The sequence below is a fragment of the Canis lupus genome, chromosome 6 (assembly GCF_003254725.2).
Source record: "Canis lupus dingo isolate Sandy chromosome 6, ASM325472v2, whole genome shotgun sequence".
Lineage (NCBI taxonomy): Eukaryota > Metazoa > Chordata > Mammalia > Carnivora > Canidae > Canis > Canis lupus.
Window position 1 is genome coordinate 25,115,700 of NC_064248.1, and position 22,232 is coordinate 25,137,931.

At 45.9% G+C, this 22,232-nt stretch overlaps 1 protein-coding gene across 1 annotated transcript in view; it reads left to right on the plus strand.

The window, feature by feature from the left end:
• Positions 1 to 8,715: 8,715 nt before the first annotated feature.
• GPR139 (G protein-coupled receptor 139) overlaps positions 8,716 to 22,232 on the plus strand; it is a 42,988-nt gene continuing 29,471 nt past the window's right edge. Inside the window, exon 1 of the mRNA XM_025416363.3 lies at positions 8,716 to 8,874. Within this exon, the coding sequence (XP_025272148.1) occupies positions 8,751 to 8,874 (124 nt within the window). The 5' untranslated portion in view covers positions 8,716 to 8,750. The remainder of the gene's footprint in view (positions 8,875 to 22,232) is intronic.

Genomic DNA, 22,232 nt, shown 5'->3' on the forward strand with positions numbered 1-22,232 from the left:
TCAAGTGCCCCACTCAGTGCCCGTCACCCAGTCACCCCCACTCCCCCACACCTCCCTTTCTATCACCCCTAGTTCGTTTCCCAGAGTTAGGAGTCTCTCATGTTCGGTCTCCCTTTCTGATATTTCTCACTCATTTTTCTCCTTTCCCCTTTACCTTCTGCTTCTGTAAATGAGCGGCAAGCACCTGAATTTACCCTCTTTCTGAGACCACACCAGGCAGAGAGGATCACTCTCCAAAAGGAAATCAGAACCTGCTGGGAAGGAGAACATTCTGCACAGCTCCTGAATATGAAATAACTATCGCCCAGAGTTTACTTAAGTGCTTATCACAACATGTCACCCACTGATACAACTTTTTTTGTTCTTGTTTTTTTTTTTTTTTTTTTTTTTTTTTTTTTTTTTTTTACTTTTTGCCATTACATATTTCTCTACCTGATAGGAGACAGGTAGTTTGGTGAGAGGAGTTTTCTTTCCTCCATCTCCTGTCTCTCTTTTCTTCTCCCCTCTGCCACTCCACCCACTTTTTCTCTCCCTCTCCTCCTCTTTTCTCTCTCTCCACCAACTCACTCCTGTCAGGTAAGGTGACAGAAGCAAAGTGAGTCTGAAAGGATACTCATGAGTCTTCTAGGTCTCTCTGAACCAGAGGGAAAAGACTGCTTTCCTCATGCTTCAACCTCACGGTCAATTACTCCTCTTTCAAACTGCCATACAGGTGCACCTGAGAAAGACACATATACAACACGCACATGTGTGTGCATGCATGTGTGCACAGATACAAACACACCAATGCATATACACATGTACACACATGTATACACACACACACATGCATGCACACACTGCTCTCACCCTCACCTCCGTCTTGCTCTCAGGCAAAGGCTCTGTTTCCTTCACCTCATCCTCAGTCATTCTTTGCCTCTTGATGAAATTTGCCCACATACAACTTGGACCCTATCTTCCCCCACTGGACTGCAGAGGAGAGAGAAGCATGCAACTATGAAAATAGTCCCTTCCTGATCTGTGCAATCCGTGACCACCTCAACAGGTCAGTGGCAAGCAACAAAAGACTTTATACCAATTCTGCAACAACTGACATGCCTCTCAAAAAACTGTCATGAATGGTTGTTACAAGGAGCGCTGGTGTGGATGGATTCTCAGCAGCTCAACAAGATGTCCTCAACCATAAGCCACGCATGTGGAGTAAAACAAACACAGCAGAGAAACGCAATGCTACAGTTCTTATTGGAAAGCAAACAAGAGCCTGCAGACAAAGACAAACTGGTCAAATCTCTAGCAAAGCTGGCCAAGGTCAGTGGAGAACCAGGAGCATCAGGGGAAATGTCAGGTACTATTTTGACAGCCTAATAGCAGAGAAGGAATTGTCTTCTGCAACAACTTCCAAGACTGAATTTGTAAAGCACTGCACCATCACCAGAAGGGGTTGGTTTTGACAACAGCTTGTAATAACCTACGTGCCCAAGACACAGTACACAAGATAATTTTTCCTATATTTTACTGCGAGAATTTTCAAGGATACATTGAAAACTGAAAAAATTTTACTCATTTACCCATGACCTAGATTCTACTATTAACATCTCTTTGGGTTAACATATAACTATTCATTCTTCTATCTACCCATCAATCCATTTGATTTTTGATACACTTCACAGTTAGTGGCATGCAATAGTACACTTCACCCCAGAGCTTCAGCACACATGTCACAAGTAAGAGTTCAGTATTTTTTTTATGGTGCGTATAAAAGATATTTTTGACATAAAAAATAGAACATAGAGGTTAAGGAGAGGGAGGGATGAATGGATGAGGCACAGAGGATTTTTAGGGCAGTGAAAATACTCTTTATGTTCCTGTAAGGGTGGATACATGTTCTTACGCATTTGTCCAAACCCACAGAATGTACAACTCCAAAAGTGAACCCTCATGTAAACTAGGGACTGGGTGATAATGATCCATCAGTACAGGTTCATCCATTATGACAACATTACCACTCTGCTGGGTGATAGTGATGATGAGGGGGGTCTATACAGTCTATACATGTGTGGGAGCAGAGGTTATATGAGAAATCTCTATACCTTCTACTCAATTTTGCTCTGAACCTAAAAATGCTCTAAAAAATAAAGTATATTTTTTCTTTCTTTTTTTTATAAATAAAGTCTATCTTTTAACTGGATAACTGAAAATTAAATAAAATATATGACCTGTCTCTAACAGAGGATTAGCAAACTGGCATCCCACAGGCTGAACTCAGCTTGCAGACATGTGTTGGCTTTGCCTGCCCAGCATCTATTCTCATTCCTCCTGTTACAGGATCTCACATTTCCTTTGAATAAATGGCCCACTTCCTCTCATACTCCATGTGGTTTGGGAAGAACTGACCCTATGACTGGGACCATGAGCCCCACCTGACTGATCTATGCAGTTCTGGTTGCTACAGAAATCCAATTCAAATGGTGAGTTGAGATGGGCACATGGGTCCAGTTGGTGCATCGAAAGCCTTTTCCAGGACTCATGCTGAAATTCCCTCTCAACTCAGATTACTAATCCAATAGGATAAATACAGGGATGCTGGTGTCCATCTTTTTTATATTTTAAGAATCTGCTTAAGAATGCAGCTAATCCAAAGCAAAGTGAGCCCATAGGTAGAAAGCAGCAAATAATTTTTGCTCCTGGATCCAGCCAGGCCTAAAGTCCAGCAAACTTCTGTATTTTTCAGTTATAAGGTTAACATATTCCTTTTTAAAAACTAAATGTTTGAGCCCTTTGCTGTCAAATTTCAATAAAAAGAGTCCTGGTGAATATAGTTACTATGGATTCACACCCAAGTCTGGGTTCAAAGCCTCGACTGTTAACAGGTACACTACATACACTGCACTTAAGTTCTGAACTGAAGACTCAAAGAGGAGGGAAACTTACCATCCCCAGGAGGTGATCTAAATCCAGGAAGTACAGGTGACAATTAATGCTTGAGTAGGGGACACAATTTGGTAAGTGATTGCAAAGATGGGTGTCAGTGTCAGGGAGCTAGAGGGGACTTGGTAAAGCTTGGAGGAGGAGGTGACCCTTAAGAGGGACCTTGTAGGGGCACCTGGTGGCTTAGTGGTTGAGTGTCTGTCTTCAGCTCAGGTTATGATGCTGGGGTCCTGGTATCGAGTCCTGCATTGGGCTTCCCTCAGGGAGTCTGCTTCTCCCTCTGCCTATATTTCTGCCTCTCTGTGTGTGTCTTTCATGAATAAATAAAATCTTTAAGAAAAAAAAATAGAGAGAGATTGAGGCCTTGTAGTGTGAGGAGAAACCAGAGGACAAGTTACACTTTTATGGGAAGTAGGGGCACAGAGTGGATCATCAGAGTGGTCCTAGGGAGCTCCAAGCCTCTTTAACCAACCTTCCCATCCAAACCAACCTCAGTCACAATCCCTGTGTGTGTCTGTCTCTCTATCAATCTGACTATTCATCCATCCTCTCTGTGACTCTCTCCATATCTCTGTCTCTCTTTTTCTTTTCCTGTCTCTGTGTATCTGTCTGTGTCGCTCTTTCCCTCTCCTTCTTTGTCCTCCCTCCCATCATGCACTCACTCTCCTAGCTTCTGGGATGCAGTCCACTCAATCATCAATACCACTCTAGTCCAAGCCACCATCATTTCTCACATGTCCAACTTGACAGCCTCATAACTTGTCTTCCCACCATCATTCTTGCTTCTCCATCAATCCTCCACCTCCTTGACAAAGCAAATGTTTTAAAATGCCAATCTAATCATGGCATTCCCCTGCTTAAAACCAGGGATAAAGATCAAGCTCCTTGACACAGCCTACAAGGCTCTTCCCATTCTCTAGCCACATCCAGCTCCATGTACCGCCATCACCCTCACTCACTGCACCACAGCCTCCCTGGTCTCCTAGTTCTTCAAAGAATCCTTCTCTATTCAACCCCAGGGTCTTTGCATTTGCTCTTTCCTCTGACCTGGGATGCTCCCCTCACCCTCAGCCCCACATCCCTTTACCTAATTAACCCTTACTCATCCTTCTCTTCTCATCTCATATTCAAATATCTCTTCCTCAGAGAAGCCTTCCCTGATTGCCAGACCACATAAGATCCCACTCAGATTCTCTCATTCCTTTGACTTTTTCTTGACAGCACTCATCCCAGTTTAGAATTGTGCGTGTGTGTGTGTGTGTGTGTGTGTGTATCAGATGGATTGATTTGTGCCTATGTCTTGCACTTAAGATTCAGAAAATCAGAGACCATGTCAATTTCTTTAAAAAACTATATATGCAGAACTCAGTACAGTGGCTAGAAAACACTTCCAGTTTGTTACAGTCTCCACCACTCCCTTTTGCATTTTCAACTCTAAGTTGCATTAGTTACAATTTATGTTTGTACTGTCATTTTTCCTAGAGAAAAGAATTATTCCTTTAGACCACTGCCTCCATCAAAGGGTAGAGAAATGGAAGCTAGACCAAGAGGGCCAAGTGTCTCTAGGAAAATGGGAGATAGCATATTTCTTTATGGAAGTAAAGAATATACAATAAATAATTTTATCTCACTCATGTTTATTACTTGTCCAGGCTTATAGGCATCTGAATTTCCCTTCCCTTAACATTCTTCATAGATTTCTATTATAAAATTCATTTATTCATTTAAGATTTATTTCTGTTCACCCACCTGGCACTAGGTATGTCCTTGGCACTGGGTAAGCAGTGGAAAAGACAGATGAAGTCCCTGCCCTCGAGTCACCTAGAGCCTGCAGTACAGTGTGCATTACAGTGTGACAGTTTCCTGTTGTATGCCTGTCCTTCCACTCAGTGGAAGTGATTCCAGCACAGGCTCTGGAGCCAGACTGCTTTGGACCTAATCTCGGCTGGGTGACCTTGAGCAATTTACTAAGCTTCTCTGTGCCTTGGTTTCCTCACCTGTAAAATTGGGCTAATAATTGTACCTTCCCTCTAGTGTTACTGTGAGGATATAATGAATTAAGACACAGTTGTCTTATCATAAACCCCCAGTAAATGTTAACTCTTATTTCCCACCTCTGTATCTTAAGTAGGGCCAGCTTCATGGGTATGTGACCTGTGGAGGCACACAGGGCCCCATACCTAAAAGGGCTCCAAGTTTGGTTTAATGCTCTGCTGTTGCTGCCCTGTAATTCTTGATTTTTGAACAAGGGGCCCATGTTTCCATTTTTGCATTAGGCCCTGCAATGATACAGCAAGTTCTGATCAACACACATTAAATGTTTACTAAAAGTCTGTTGAGAGGGATCCCTGGGTGGCTCAGCAGTTTAGCGCCTGCCTTCCGCACAGGGTGTGATCCTGGAGTCCTGGGGATTGAGTCCCATGTCGGGCTTCTGTATGGGGTCTGTTTCTCCCTCTGCCTGTGTCTCTGCCTCTGTGTGTGTGTGTGTCTCTTATGAATAAACAAAAAATAAAATCTTTAAAAATAAATAAATAAAAGTCTGTTGAAAGAATGAATAAGTGAATAAATGTAGCTAACCACAGTTGATGCTCATCGTACAGAGCCAGTCAAGTGGCTCAGCCCTTGAGCAAAATTAAACAGACTTTGTTGTTGAATCAACCTGCCCCTTCCCCAGGACTAAAAAGCCTGACTTAGGACCTCAAAGTTCTTCTCATCTAACACATCCATTTCCCAGGAAACTTTGAGCTTGACCTCGAACCTTGGCTGCCAAGGTTCTCCATGGAGCTAGCAGAGGAGCCTATCCAAATCCACATGACAGTCTGCACTGTTTCCATCTCTCTATGTCCACGCTTCCCTTTCAGTATCTCCAGAACAATGCATACCTGGTTTCTTTCACCCCCATTTTACAGATGGGGACTTAGAGGCTCAGAAAAAAATACAGTTCATCAAGATTCCCTATGTAGCCCTGTTCTGCCCAGCCAAGTTTCTAGTTTTATAAAGAGTTTCTTTTTTTTTTTAAGTCTTTTTTTTTAATTTTTTTTCATTTATTTATGATAGTCACACAGAGAGAGAGAGAGAGGCAGAGACATAGGCAGAGGGAGAAGCAGGCTCCATGCACCGGGAGCCTGACATGGGATTCAATCCCGGGTCTCCAGGATCGCGCCCTGGGCCAAAGGCAGGCACTAAACCGCTGCGCCACCCAGGGATCCCTATAAAGAGTTTCTAATTAGCTCCCCAGAATCCAAACCACACAAATAATTTTAGAGTGGCTAGTCAGACATGATAATTACATGCTAAACCTGAGACTATGCCCCCCAACCCTCACAGCATCCCACATTCTGACACTCTGGCCTGCAAAAACTAGCAAAAATAAACTCCTCTCCCTATGCCCTGCATGCCCTGTCAATGGGTGCTGGGGCCTTTCATTCTTTCAATGTTTATTGAGAGTCTGCAACATATAGCCACAGTGCAGAAGCTGGTGATGCAACTGTGAACAGAACAGACAAAAGGCCCTGCCTTTCTAAGAGGGGCAACATAAGAAACAAACTAATTAAACATGGTATGATCATGGAGCTGAGTACCATGGAGAAAAGTTAAGCAGGGGAGGGGCAGAGGAAGTGAGTATTTTGGAGGATAGGCATGGAGATTTCAATTTTAAATAGGATTGTTTGGGAAAGACTCGAAGAAGGTGAAGAGGCAGGTTAATACAGCTTTCTGGAAAAAAAGAGCACTCCAGACAGAGGGAACAGTCAGTGCAAAAGCCCTGAGGCATTATCCTTGATTCACAATGTTGAGAGATCCCTGAATAGATTGGGAACTTTGTCAAACCATATACACTCCCCCTCTTAGCCCCAGCTTCTCATCTAAGTTCTGTGGCCTGCAGACACATCTAATCTATAGGGTTTTGAACCATTATTTATTGAACTTCTGCAATGATACTGCTTTATTTATCAACACAGTGTAGTTTTTGTTTTGTTTTTGTTTAGGGTAGTCACATTTAAATGAGAGAGTTCACAACAAAATTTCAATATTGGGCTATCCCTTGGCTTGGGATATCAGGCCTGTGCTCCCTGGGTCCACATGACTTTTTGTAATAATCTGTCCATTTAGGGGGGCACAAGCTTCCCTGTTCACCACAGACCCAGCCAGACCCAGCAGATCCCTTATGCAGAGTGCCTGGCCCTGGCTGCTTTGGAGTTGCCCCCACCCCCAATGCTTGTGGTGGGGAGCTACAACAATGATGGGGAATGGACACATGCCCCTTGCTGGGAGTGAAAAGCAAGGATCTCCTCCAACTTGGGAGACCAGCAAGAGTCTGGGGAAAGCCCAGCCAGTTTCTTCTCCCCAGAAACGGATGTAGAGGGGTAGGGGGAGGCAGAACAGAAATGGGTCTTCGGCTCCTCTGAGCTCATCACATGCTCTTGCATTGACTGGCAGCAGCTACAGCCCACCCCTGGAAATGAATCTAATTCTCACACATGCTGTCTTGAGCCCCAGATTTTTCTCCTTCCCCAAATCTGTTGTGGCCTCTAGAAGAGCTGCACCAGGAACTGCCCACCCTCCTACACTGAGGGAAAAAAACGGGGTGCTCATTCATTCACCCCAACTCTCCAAGATTGCCTAGGTGCCACCTGCTACCTCTCCTGTACTTCACACAACTTTCAAACACTAGACCACCCCCAGATGATGCCCACGTGACATCCGGGATGTCATTGTGTGTGTCTGGGATGTGATGTGAGTGTGGTCTTTGTGCATATTGATAAGGGTACTCCTGTGTTTTCACGTGTCTGGGTGAGGGATGAGAAAGGGCCTCCTCATGTGAGTGTGTGAGTGCGCCCACATGACTGGGTATTGTGTGTTTCTGTGTAAGTGTGGGGCAGTGTGTGTGTGTGAATGGTTGCAACATCCTGATTCCTGACAGAAGGTACCCGTGTAGGGGGCTTCTCTTAGCCAGCCCGCAACCCCCTCGAAGGCGCTGCACTCAGGGACAGGCCACCTCTCCTCTTGCCCAGAGTCAACACACGCCCTGAGACACGCGCACCCTCCCTTTCAAGTGCAGATGCTCTGGCCCCGGAGAACCCACAACCCCTGAGCATCCCCGCTCCCCGCTCCCCGCTCCCACAGCTCCCCCCGCCATGCCCTACGTGGAGAGCCCTCCACGCGGAGAGGGACGGGAGGGACTCGGAGCACTGGCCAGCCAGGGGGACCAGAAGAGGCTGGGGGCAGAGTCAAGAAAGGCAAAGTGAGGACACGCTGGAGGAGTAGAGCCGCTGCGGGAGAAGCAGGTCCCACCCACACCACACCCCTCCCACCGCGGGTGGGGAAGGGGTGGCGGGTTCCCACCCGGTCTCCCTCGGGGGTTCCCGAGTGCCACTCCTCCTCGGAAACCGGAGCTGGGAGAAGCAAGCTGGGACCCCTCCTCCCGTCCAGCCGCCCCCCGCCCCCCCACCCCTCCGCCCCAGCCTCCGCCGCGTCCAGGCTGCCGCTGATTGGCTGCGGGGAGCAGCGTCCCAGCTCCGGGTCTCCGAGGCGGGAGCCGAGCGGGTCCGAGGTGGGAGGCGCACCCGCCGGCGCTGGGAGCCCCTCCCGAGTCCCCGCGCCCCGCGCCCCGCGCCCCGCGCCAGGGCCGTGCGAGGACTCCCGGCGGGCAGGTGCGGAGCGCGCAGAGCGGAGCCCGGAGCCCGGCCGAGGGTGGAAGCAAGTCCTGCGGGGAGAAGGCGCCGCTGCTCCAGCTGCTGCTCCGCCGCCGCCGCCGCCGAGCCGGCGTCCAGAGCGGGGCGGCCAGGCCGGGCGCGGAGACGGGGGCAGCGAGGGGCGAGCTCATGGAGCACACGCACGCCCACCTCGCCGCCAACAGCTCGCTGTCCTGGTCCCCCGGCTCGGTCTGCGGCTTGGGCTTCGTGCCCGTGGTCTACTACAGCCTCCTGCTGTGCCTCGGTTTACCAGGTGAGGAGCGTGCGGGAGCCCCGAGCGCCGAACAGCCCTGCCCAGACCCCCGGGCCTGGTTATCCTCGCCCTGCGATCCCTGGCGCCCCCTCGGAAAAAGTTTAAGGCTTAAGGGCAACTGCGGACATTTAGAGACCTGGAGGGTGGAAAGGAAGTTGTTGTGGCCTGGAGGAGACTGTCGTCTGTCCCTGTGTGTGTGTGTGTGTGTGTGTGTGTGTGTGTGTGAGACGAGCGTGCGTGGCAGCTGATGGGCATGGTGTGAGTATGGGTGGCTGTGAGTGTGCCTGTGGATTGGAGTATTTGCATGCGCATCTGAAGGGTTCCACGTCCCTGAGGGTGTCCAGTGGGGGGCTGTGTGTGTGACTTGACTGCACGTCCCGACAGATGGCTTAGTGGGAGCTTCACTTCGCCTGTCGCCCCCCTCCCCAACGTCCACCCCAGCGGGAGGAAACCTCCGCCCCTCTGCCCCACCGTGTGTCCCCTGCCTGATTCGAGGTGAAGCTAGAGGATCTGATGCCCAGCACTCTTTCTCTGGCGCCTGTGGGATGGAGCAAGGGATGAGCCCTTGCTGTGACCCTCTAAGCGAGGAACGGGTCTCTAAGCAGGCTAAAAAGAGTCAGCGTGGTTCTGGGACCAGGCCTGGCCAGGCCAAGGGTCTAGAGACACACTTGAGGCCGCCACTTCAGGGGGTCACAGTCTCCTTGAGGACATGCCTTGCCCCCTGTCTTGGCTTCCCTGTGCATCCACCCTGGGCAGCCCGCTGACTGCTGCGGATGTCTAGCTGGTCCCACATCTTAACGTCCTCTCTAAAGTGTGGCTGAGACTTGTGTTGAATTCCTGAAGAGAGCTGAGCTGCTGGGGGCTGGGGGGGAGGGGTGCTTGCTGTTTGGGGGAGAGGAGGAGGGGCTTCCTGGGGTTCTAGCTGGAGATAAACCCTTCTTCCGAATCATCCCTGAGACAGTCTGGGTGGCAGAAAGATTCCTAAAGATCACTTGCAGACAGATGAGAGAGGGACAAAAGGAAGCAGAAAGAAAAGAAAAAAAATCCAACATACAGCCTAGAATCACAGCATCATCTACCCTGTCATTCCGCATCCTAGGATCCTGGGAACCTGGGAGCTGGATTTCTGAGAGGTTTGCTGAGATTTCCTCTTCAACACATTCAACTTGGTGGTCAGGCCCCCCTGATAAGGTTGTTTAAATAAATCCCCCCTCCCAAATTTTGGCAGGCACAGAAAGCATAAGTTTACAATCACTGAACCTCTCCCCCAGCGAGTGATGAGGTTTTTATTACTAACTAATCGTTCTGGCTGCCCTGGGAGAGATGCTCAGCCTCTGATTCACCCTGCTGGGGCAGCAGCACGTGTCCTATAATTACCTTGAGTAGGAATTGATTCCAGTCCAGCCCCCTACCTCCCCCTGACAGCCCTCCTGAGCCTCTCCCAAAGCTCTCTTATGGTGAGTGAGTTTTTGAGAAGGTTGGTTATTGGTGACACTTGCTGAACCAGAGAAGTGACAGGCACCCTTTTCTTTTCAGCTCTCACATCAGAATTAGCCTGACCCCCTCCACCTTCACCGCCCACTTCCTCTGCCCACTAAAGTAGCTAACCTCTCAGGTTTTTCTGCTGAAAACCCTTTAAGGGCCAGAGACCTAAAGACACGGGGAGGTTCTAAGGGTCCAGAGCAGGAACATGAGGATGAGCAGAACACAGCAAAGCTCAGAACTTCAAACACCTCAAGGTGGAGGTACCTCACATCCCCACAGCATAACTCCGATGCCAGCTAGGGCCTTCTTGACCTATAGCATTGGTACCTATTGTGTGCCGGGCAGTGGTAGGCACAGGCTCATCAAGGCTGAGCCCGGAATTTGGAGACTTATAAGAGGGAGGGATCGGGATGAGAACTGGGAAGGCTTTGATGGGTTCTTATGCTCAACTAAGGGTTGTGACCACCTACTGTGTGCCCAGTGCTAAAGAGGTGCCGAAAGGACACAGGGACCCCTAAAGTACAGGCCCTGCATTCAAGGAGCTCACAAGTAGAGCTTGTGGTAGATGCAGAAGGACCAAGGATTCTGGAAAAGGATGACTGAAGAGGCCAGGCTTGCAGGAAGACCATGGGTGGATAATGGTTTTGTTAATGGCTTGCCAGGTGGTTCAAAGGTAAAATCCTTAAGTCATTCTCTTACAACCATCAGGGCAGGCAAGTATGTCCTTGTAAATAAGGATGCGGCTTGTAGAATGAAGCAGAGCTGAGTGTTAACATGTGGACCTTCTATGTCTCTGTGCCTCAGTTTCCACATCTGTAAAATAGGCATTAGGACAGCAGCTACCTCCTGGAATGATGGTGAGAAATAAGAATATTTATGGAGATGATGGTGCAAGTTAAGCACTCAGCTCAGTGCCTGACACACACGGATTGCTGCTGTGGTGCTGTAGTTGTGGTCTTCGCAAAGCTGATTTGGTTGTAAGGAGTGAAGGGGTACTACTTGGCATGCGAGCCAGAGAAGGGTCTGGGAGCCACAAGAAAAGCACTTAGCTCAGCGCCTTCCTTACTCCTGCTGAGCTCACTACAGTATTCCCCTCCCCACCCCCAGCCACCAGCAATTAGCAAACCCTCATTACCCTGCTACTGACCGGGATGCACAGCTATGTTGGGTGTGAAGTAATAGACCACAGGGCTTGGTAATATTGTTGAAAACTGAGATTTTAATTGAATCACTTTTCCTGGCAGTGGACTCACTCCATTTCCAAATTCTCACAGGGGTGGTTGAAAACATGGGTGGGAACCAGGGGGTGGATAGGGAGTGGCTGAGTGTTTGACAATAGGGGAGCCAGTAACTAGGATAAAGCACAGATGTTTCTTACTACCTTCAGTCTCTAGACTGAAAAGAAGAGCTTAGGAAAAGTCATGTGGTCCAATACCCAACTTCTAGGAATGGCCCCAGACAGTCTACCTTAACTGGTCTGGAGTGGGTCCCAGGGCGTCCTAATGTGAAGCAGAGAGAGCTCTGCCACTTAAGAATTCTTAATCTTTCTGTACCACAATTTTCCCCATCTATAAAAAGGGGGGTAAAGAAATAGTGTATATTAAATAAGACTGTCTATATAAAATGGCCTAGCACAGTGCCTGGACTGAGGAAAGCCCTTATTAGTGCCTTCTCCACACTAGATCTTTTTCTATATTAAATGCTTAGATCATTGCACTTAATCCCCACCACATCCCTATGACCTGTACTTGTCCCTGAACCCATTTTACAGATGGGCAAACTGAGATTCAGAGAAGTAGAGCATCTTGTCTGTAGTCACACAGTCAAGCCAGCACGTAAACACTTTCGATTGCACCACAGCACCTTAATTATTGCCAGAAAGTTCTTTTAACTAACTTCAGTTCTTTGTGCTGTGTACTCAGTGGAAAAAATTGGTGTCCCAGCTGTCCCTAAAACTCTCTTTTCTCCTCCTTTTAAGTAAGCAAGATGTTTCTAACTTTTCAGAAATGCATACAATAAGCCAGCCAAGCTAACAAGGTAGAGTTGGGGACACTGATGGGGCCAACTGGGACAAAACAGTGCAAAGCAGAAGGCAGTGCAGGAGGAAGAGATGAGCCTGATGCCTGGGGGAAGAGAACGGCAGGGAGGACGGGTGAGCCTGGCTGATAAGGAAGAAGCAGAGTGAAATTAAACTGAGATTTGAAAGATAGTTTTAAAATTTTACCTTCTAAAAGGCACCAGAGATGTTAAAGGAGACAAGGTAAGGAAGATGATAGCCTGAAACCACATGCCGCCCAGCAGATAGGAGCATTTCTGCAACTGCCAGTAGGGGAGCCAGTAACGAGGAGAAAGCACAGGTAATATCTGCCTGTGAGGATCGGTGCAGGATGGAGGTGATAAGTCTTGTCACCTGGCAGATAGTCAGTGCTGTGATACACAGGAGTCACAATTGTTGTTAACCAGGGATGGGAAGATGGTGACCTGTCAGCTGGACTGAGCCCTCCAGATGTGTTCTCATTCACCGGTAAACCTCTTTCAATAAAATCTAGTAAACAGGTTAAGAGTATAAGGTCTGGCGATAGATCTCGGGAGTCTGAGTCCTGGAGTTGCTACTTATAAGCTATGTGACTTTAGGCAAGTGGCTTTAACTATTCTGTGCCTCAGTTTCCCCATCTGTAAAATGGGATGATGGCAATAATGGCACATACCTCACAGCGTTGCTGTGAGGATTCAGTGGGTTATTCATTTAACACACTGCCTACCACATAGTAAGCTCTCTACAAGTAATTTTTTTTTCATAAAAATTAGGAAAAGAGACCCCTGGGTGGCTCAGTGGTTGAGCATCTGCCTTCAACTCAGGGCATGATCCTGGGATCCTGGGATCAAGTCCCACATTGGGCTCCCTGCAGGAAGCCTGCTTCTTCCTCTGCCTAGGTCTCTGCCTCTCTCTGTCTCTCATGAATAAATGAATAAAATCTTTAAATAAATAAAAATTAGAAAAATATTTCAACTTGTTTTATGACACCAGCTTTACCCTAATACCAAACCAGACATTTCAAGAAAACTACTGATTAATTTTCCCCATATTGCTTCTCAGCCTTTTGGCCAAGATTAAGTGATTAATATTCCCCATGAACACACACACACACAATCCTCAACAAAATATGACCAAATCTAACTCAGGAATATATAAGAATAATAATAAACCAAGACAAAGTTGGATTTATTCCAGGAATGCAAGGCTAGTTCAACATTTGAAAATTGTTCAGTGTGATCCACCATATTAAAAAACCCAAAAAAGGAAATCCATATGATCTTTTCAATAGATGCAAAAAAAAAAGTATTTGACAAAATTCAACATCCATTTGTGATAAAAATTTACCAAACTAGGAATAGAGAGAGAACTTCTTTAACCTGATAAAGAGCATCAATTAGTAACGTGTAGCTGATAGCACATTAAATGGTGAAAGATGGAATATTTTCCCTCTAAGATCTGGAGAAAGGCAAGAATATCTGCTCTTGCTACTCTGATTCAACAGCTTACTGGAAGTTCCTAGCCAGGCAAGAAAAAGAAATGAAAGGTATACTGGAAGGAAGAAATTAAACTGTTTCTATTCACAGATGATATAATTGCCTTCAGAGAAAATCACAAAGACTCCACAAAAAAAAAAAAAAAAAAACCTCCTAAGAACTAATAAGTGAGTTCAGCATGTTTGCAGGACACATTATTAATACAATACCCTATTGTATCTCTATATATTAGCAATGAACAATTTGAAACTAAAATTTAGATTTAAAAATAGTAGATTTCTATGTTCCCTTGAAAAAATAGAAGAACTAACATTTGGCTTATATTCCGAGAATACTGGCTGTGGCTGAGGAATAAGGCTGCTTTCCTACACAGTTGCTTTTGTGTGGTGCGTGTGTGTGTGTGTGTGTGCACGCGCACGCACATTAAATAGGTAATGACATTCATATTATTCAAAAACCTAAAAATATAAAAAGGCACACATTGCAAAATCTCCCTACCATTCCTTTCCCCTGCTCGCCAATTCCCAAATCTACTCATCATCACCACCACACAGGTAACTAGCTCATCAGTATCTTGGTTCCTTATTTGTTCTTTCAGAGTATTTTAGTATATACACAAGCCAAGTATGAATAGAGGATTTTGACTCTTCTTTCTTTTTACTCTCCTCAAAATGAGCAGATTGTACACATTGTCCTCTGTCTTGCTCTTTTTCCCTTAGTATATTAATCAACCGTAATGGTATATTGAAAACTTTTCATTCTTTTATGAAACTGCATAGTATTTCATTGTGTGTTTGTACCATAATTTATTTAATGGCTGCTCCTTTCAAAAGCACATGGGCACTCTAATGTGAAAGTCCCTACATGCTGTACTGAACTGTCCTCTGTAACTTGTATGGCCCCTCTTTATGCACATTTGGCCTTAGGATCCCTTTTAAAACATAGAGAAAGAGCACTGCATGAAGAGTCCTAGATTCCAGGCTTAGCTCTGGCAGTAATTTGCCGGTGGGTCTGTCAAAGACCTGGGAGAGCTGGGCTCTGCTTATATAACTCAGTTGGAGACACGGCCCTTAGTTGGGACATAAGCACAGACCAATGAAGTAGCTATGGGGGAGGCTGGCTGGGCTGGGCCTTGGGCTGGGGTCCAGACCAGTAGCTTTGTTGTCCTTGCCTCTGCATGATTCTTGTAGTGATCCCATGTGTCATTTCTGCTTTTGAGGCTGAGTATAAAATGCATTGCATTGGAACTGAATGGACATGGATTTGGATCCTGTATCTTACCCGAGTTTGCGATGTGATCTCAGATATGATACTTCACCTCTCTGAGCCTCAGTTTTCATTTGTAAGAAAGCAGTCAACCAAGGTCAGCAGTTTTAAGCAAGAGGTCTCTAATGTCAAGCTGCCTAGGTTTGAATCCTAGCTCCCCTACCCACTCGTCTGTGACCTTGGGCAAATTTCTCACCCTCTCTGCGTCTCAGCTTCATCAATGAGATGGGATCATAATAATACCTATCGCATGGTATAGTTGTGAGGATCAAATGAAATTGTAAAAATGCTTAGCACCATTCCTGGCACGTTTGCTCTCATATAGAGTAAGATTCGGTAAATGTTATTAACCTTCTGTACTCTGCATTGTTGTGGTGGTAATCCAAAATAAAATATGCAAAGGCTTCTCACAATCCCTCAAACATTGTGGGAGTTCAATAAATAGTAGGTCGCATTGTTTTTATTGCTTGACAGGTCAACATGCCTTGTAAATCTCCCTAAGCCACACATTACTTTATATATGGGTCTTTTCCAAAAATGCACAATTCCACTCAAAGTGCACCCACCAGGAATGAAACTTTTTACCCTGGAAAACTAGGAAAGAATTATCCAAAGGATTAAGTGATCTATTCTAACATAAGCCTAAGGAATTTGTACCTCTCAGTTGTCTGTGGTTTAGTGAAACTTCCAGAAATACTGTTAGTCCAGAACATGAAACCTTCTTCAACTAAAGTTGATAAAAGGTCTGACAAACACCCAGCAAGCACCCTACAGCCAAGCTCATGAACAGAAGTGGGGAAGTGAATACAGACCCTGCCACTGAACCTCCATGTGATCTGAACTATGAGGGCAATGCTGATAGGAGATGCCAGCCCTGCAGAGGGTACCATGAAATGCTGGGGGCAGAAGAGCACAGGCGTCTCGAATTCAAATACCTGCTAGGGGCAGTCAAATAGTATAAATGCACACAGTGGCCCGGTTTTAAGAAATGTTTCAATTACCTAAAGAATCTTGCTTCCTTGCTGTTTTTTGAAAGTACATGGCTCTTTTGGTCTAATTTTCCCTCAGTGGTAGAGATATCATATGTACCAAAACCACTGCACTTTCCTCTGAACAACTGCTAACACATATGTTGTAATTTCTATGTGCTAGGGATTCTTCAAAGCATTTTAAAAGCACTAACTCATTTAACTCTTCCAATTACCCTTTGAGGCATATGTAGTTATCATGCCCATTTTTCAGATGAGAATGTTGAGGTACCCACAGTCACATAGCTAGAAATTGACAGTGATACTTGGTACTTCTGTCCCCTTATTATAAGAAAATGGCAGCCCAAACACAATGGCAGCTGACAATTGACACTTGGGCTAGGTCATGAGGGATGGGAGTGACACACAATAGGGAGGTTAGAAAGGGGGAGGTTACAAAGTGCCACCATCACTCAGCTCTCCAGCCACTCTAGTATTGCCAAATTCTTCCAAAAATCTAGGAATCCAGATTTTTATGTGAAATATCCCAATGTTTCAGTGTTGGCAACTAATTCAAAAATTTTAAAAAACACTCTGTGAGCCAGCACTGCATGTGCCAAACCAAACATATCTGCAGGCTTGATACAGCCCACCAGGCTGCCAATTCACAAACTCCAGAGTGGGTAAAGCTTCAAGAAGCACCAAGAAATGCCAAGGGGGTCACAGTGGGTAGAGAATAAAAGCAAGATGTGAGGGGGGAAGAGCAAGAAATAAAGGAGATGGAGACCCAAATAGATACGTGGCTAAATTTTTTTAAAAGCATGCCAATTCAAGAAACCAGGGATTTGGCATAACTGAAAGACAGAGCTCCAAGTAGTAACCACAAATTGCATGTTGACAATGTCCTGGAACACAGATCCACCATGTTTTTGTAAATGGAAGACCCCTTAAAACTGACGGCATGGTGTATTAGGATGTGGGCTCATGGTCCCCACTGACCTGGATCCAAATCCCGGGCTCATGACTTCCTATAGGTGGGGTTCTGACAAGTTGCTTGAACCTCTCTGGGCCTCAGTATTCCTCTCTGCAGAATGGGTATAACAGTACTGTTTTCACAGGGTGTATGGTATGGAGAAAATGAAGCAATGCATGGCCAGCAGGGGCCCCAGTGTCTGCCACTCTGTGGCTGCTGTTTTATGATGTGTGCAAGCACCATCATTTTATAACAGGAGGAAAACTTGAGACTTGACCCAAAGTTGCAATGCTAGGAATGGCAGAGTTGAAACCAGAACTCACTTTCCCAACCCTTACCTGGTTCCTTTCTTTACAAAATCACACTGCTAGTGGTCTCCCGAGGAATTAAAGTGATAGGAGTAAAGGAAAAACAGGCTGTGGAATCTTAGAGCTCAGAGTAATCATCTAGATTTGGGGAAGGGACTTGTTGTTATTGTTGTTTTATGTGGGATTATTTTAGGTGGTACAAGGCTGTATCATCATTAAATCCCTTTTCAGTTTTCTCAGGCCTTCTGATTCTGTCAAACAGAAAGTCTCATCTTGGTACTAGTGTCTTTAACACCTTTTCATGTGTACTAAATCTGCCTTTTTAACAGAGCAGGCGTAGGGCTCGGTATCTAACTAAAATTTAATGTTGCCCTTGTATTTTTTTAAAGATTTTATTTATTTATTCATGAGAGACACAGAGAGTGAGAGAGAGAGGCAGAGACACAGGCAGAGGGAGAAGCAGGCTCCATGCAGGGAGCCCGACATGGGACTCGATCCCAGGTCTCCAGGATCACGCCCCAGGCTGAAGGCGGCACTAAACTGCTGAGCTGCCCAGGCTGCCCCTGTTGCCCTTGTATTGTCATTGTATTTATTTTTAAGAATATCTTCTGCTTACAACAGAGACGGGTGGGTTTGTTATTCAGGGTTGCTATATGTCCATGCTGTCCAATATAGAGACCCCCAGCTTCATGTGTCTATTGAGCACTTGATATGAGCACAACTTAGGAACTGATTTTTTTATCTGATTGCACTTCAGTTAATTTACAATTAAGCCTTGATACTCAATTCAGTTATTGAAAAATAACTGTATACTTGGAACAACTTGGGTATATGAATCTAGTCTTTTCAACTGTGTATTTTATGACATCTAAACAGAGATCAAAGATTTCCACTGAAAAATTTAGCATCCAAAGAGAAATGTGCCCAGAATGTAAAATACATGCCAGACTTTGGACATTTAATATGAAAAAAATTAAACATCTCACTAATAATTTATATTGATTACATTTGAGATGAATACAGTTAAATAAAATATATTCTTAAAATTAATTTCACTTGTTTATTCTTATTTTGTTAATGTGGCTGCTAGAAAAATTGAGATTGTATATGTGGCTCACATTGCATTTATATTGGACAGCAGTATTATATAAGGTATAAATTCAGGGGAGAAAAGGGCAAATCACTTTTTTTAAAAAAGTATTTATTTATTCATGAGAGACACAGAGAAAGACAGGCAGAGACATAGGCAGAGGGAGAAGCAGGCTTCATTCAGGGACCCCGATGTGGGACTTGATCCTGGGACCCCAGGATCACGCCCTGGGCCAAAGGCAGGCGCTAAACCACTGAGCCACCCAGGCGTCCTGGCAAATCACTTTAAAACAAAATGTTAAGTAAATGAAAGTACAGGGAACACAAGAAAATGGCAAAAATCATAACATTGGTTGGCCAATCACTACCATCTGGGAAGCCCTAAGCTAGTACAATGCTCTTAATATAGAAACTGAGGCCCTACAGAGGACAAGGAATTTCCCCCAAGGTTACATGGTTAACCAGGTGTGTCCCTGACCCCATATCTTTTAGATTCTGAAACCAGTGTACTTTGACTATTGTAAGAGGGATAACCCTTCCATCTCTACCCTCACTAAGGGAAATGTAAAGAAGGGATGGTCAGGGTGTGGGAAGGATGTGATTACCTTGGATCCTGGTGGGATTCAAAGTGAGGGAACATCTCTGTGTGGATAAGCCAGGATCTTTGCTTTTCCAGCAAGTGAAAGCTGAATGACTTGGTCTTCTCTTGAGTAAAGGTCGTGACCAGCTGAACTACACTGAGAGTTGGGACTTTTAACTGAAATATGTTTTCATTTTGCTCCATAGCAAAAAAAAAAAGAGAGAGAGAGAGAGAGACAAGAAACCAGAAAGTACAATGAGACAGCTGCATCTGCATTTATTTTTTTAATAATAAATTTATTTTTTATTGGTGTTCAATTTGCCAACATACAGAATAACACCCAGTGCTCATCCCATCAAGTGCCCACCCATCCATCCATCTGCCCTTCCAGCCAGTATCCATCCATCCATCCATCCTTCCAACCATCCAGCTGTCCATCCATCCATCCATCCATCCATCCATCCATCCATCCATCCATCTATCCATGTGCCTGGCACTATCAAATACTAGGCTGTGTTAGGCTCATGGCAAACCTGAAAAGACCCACCCCTGTTTGCATGTGCATGAGGAAGACCAGCATGATCACAAACCTGAATAAATGTAAATAGTCATGTGTAAAATGAACATTAAGGAGAGGCACATGGTGATAGGGGAGCTTTTCAGGGGGAACTTGCCCATGGGGAAGCCAGGGAAAGCTCCCTCAAGAGAAACAACTGGAACCAGAAGGCTGAGGAAGGAAAGAATGGAAGAAGCGAGGGGGACAGGCTTTGCAATGACTCTTAGGCAAGAGGGGACTGGTGCCACATAGCAGAACAGACAGAGGATGAGTCTAGAGCTCCAAAAGGCAGTCTGAGGACAGGAGGAAAACAGGGCGTGAGATGCAAGCAGAGGAAACAGGAAGCCAGAGCTTTGTAGAAACCACACCAAGTGACCCTGAATTGGGACAACATTCTACAGTGTTGACTCCTTTTAACTGCTGGTAATCACCAGCAACTTATTTTCTTTAGCCTCTCATTTGCCAGATTTTTGGCAGCTGAAGACCTGGGGCAATTGCTTTTCTACCAAAGACGTTCTTACCGTTTTCAGCTAAGTGCAGTGAAAACTATCAGCCACATCACTTCACAGGAAGGACTCTCCACAGACCCACACACAGAGGCACACACACACACACACACACACACACACACCAACATACAGAGGTGTATGCACACACATGCACACACAGACGTATCCACACACAGACATACACAGACATAGACACAAACAGACATGCACAGACAGACAGACCCCCACAGGGAGACATACACAGACACATGCATGTGCTCGCTCTCTCTCTCTCTCTCTCTCTCTCCTCCCACAGTCAAAGGTATAGAATGGCCTGGTGATTCTGTTCTGGCTACTGCCCTCTGCTTTTAGCATTCCTGGCCTCACCACCACAGTTCAGCTCCACAGAGCTGCTGACAAGAACCATCATCTGCCTCTTGAACAAAAAGCAGTGGCTTCCCTGGAAGGTGGCAAAATGGAGCAGTGATTGGAGAAAGACCTCAAGAGAGGCCAGTGCCATGAAGAGGGTAGGGATAGGCATTCCTTAAAGGAATCGCAGGCCCACACTCTCGACCTTCACAGAGCCTGGTCCCCACATCATGTCCACCTTCCACATCCAGGACCCTTCCAGAACACCACCTGTCCTCGCCAGAAGGCATCAGGAAAGTAACACTTGGCTTAGGAATTAGGCATATCTGAGAGTTCGAGTCCCAGCATTGCAACTTTGCTAGTCATGAGGTTGTGAGCTCATATTTACCTTTTCTGGAGCCTCAGTTCCCTCATCTGACAATGGGGGTGATAACATCAAGTTTATTCATTTAGCACATATATGTGGCACCCCTTTTAGGAAGGCATTGGAGGAAAAACAAAGATTGCCTGCACAGGCATACACTCTACTGCAGAGACAAGCAGTAAACAAGTAAACAGATGCATAAACAACACTATTTGAGATACTGATAATGCTATCAGGAAAACAGCATGATAAGGCGATAAGGAACTACATCAGATAGGGTGGCAGGATGGAGCTCTCCAAAGAGCAGATGTTTGCACTGAGAATGGAATGATGGGAAGGAGCTGGCCACAGGAGGCACAGGGGAAGGGCATCCCAGGCAGAGGGACCCACCAGGGTAATAGCTCAGGGGTGATGAGCTGGAGTGAAGGCAGACTTGTGTGGCTGGAATATGATGAGCAAGAGGCAAAGTGGCAAGAGATGAGGGGAAGAGGTGGACACGGCTAGACTATGGGGGCCTTTTGGTCTACAGTGTGGAATCTGGATTTCATTCTAAGAAGAGATGGGAGGCTTTTAAGCAGCTGACATGACCTAATCTGAGTTTTACAAAGGTCTTTCTGGCTAACGTGAGAAAAAAAAAAAAAACACACAGATAGAAGGTGGGTTAGGAGGAAAGCTGCAAGAAGTGGAAGCTGTTGTAGCATGAATGATCCCTGGGCTCCAGTAGGAGAGAGTGAGCAATACCTGTGAAGTGCCCAATGCAGTGACTGGCACACAGCAGGAGTGTAGGTCAAGGGTCATGTTCACAGCTTCTGCAGTCCTACTCCTACCCCATCCACCATCACCTCAGTCTCCAAATAAAACAGCATCAGACAAGTGAAATGAGCAAACTAACAATGTCCTCAGATATCAAGGACGTCTGTGCCTGGCTCTCCGGGCACTGTGGCAGAGCGCCCACAGCACAACAGAGAGCTATCATCTTGGTTGTGGCAGTGGGCAAGTCCTGCTAATGATCCAGCTGTCAGTTGCAAGAGTCCTGAACAGAGAGAAAGCAAGTGTCTGGACAAGAGGAAAAGGGTCACCTTCAGTGCTGTCATTTGACAAATGAACAGAATTGAGTTCTGGCCAGCATGGTAGAGGGACATTGTCACCGTGACTGCATTCAAGTCTAATGACCCAGGGTACAGCAGGAGGATGAGAATAATGCCCCCAAGATTGAGGTGGAGACTCCAAGGACATCCTGAAAATGGGCAGAGAGAACTTATGGAAGGGAGGAAGAAAATGGTGGTTTGCCTCTTGGATCTTCTCAAAGTTAGACCTTCTGGCCAGAAGTAATAAGAGGACTTTTTCCCCCCCTTAATCACTGTAAGCACTGAATGCTTTC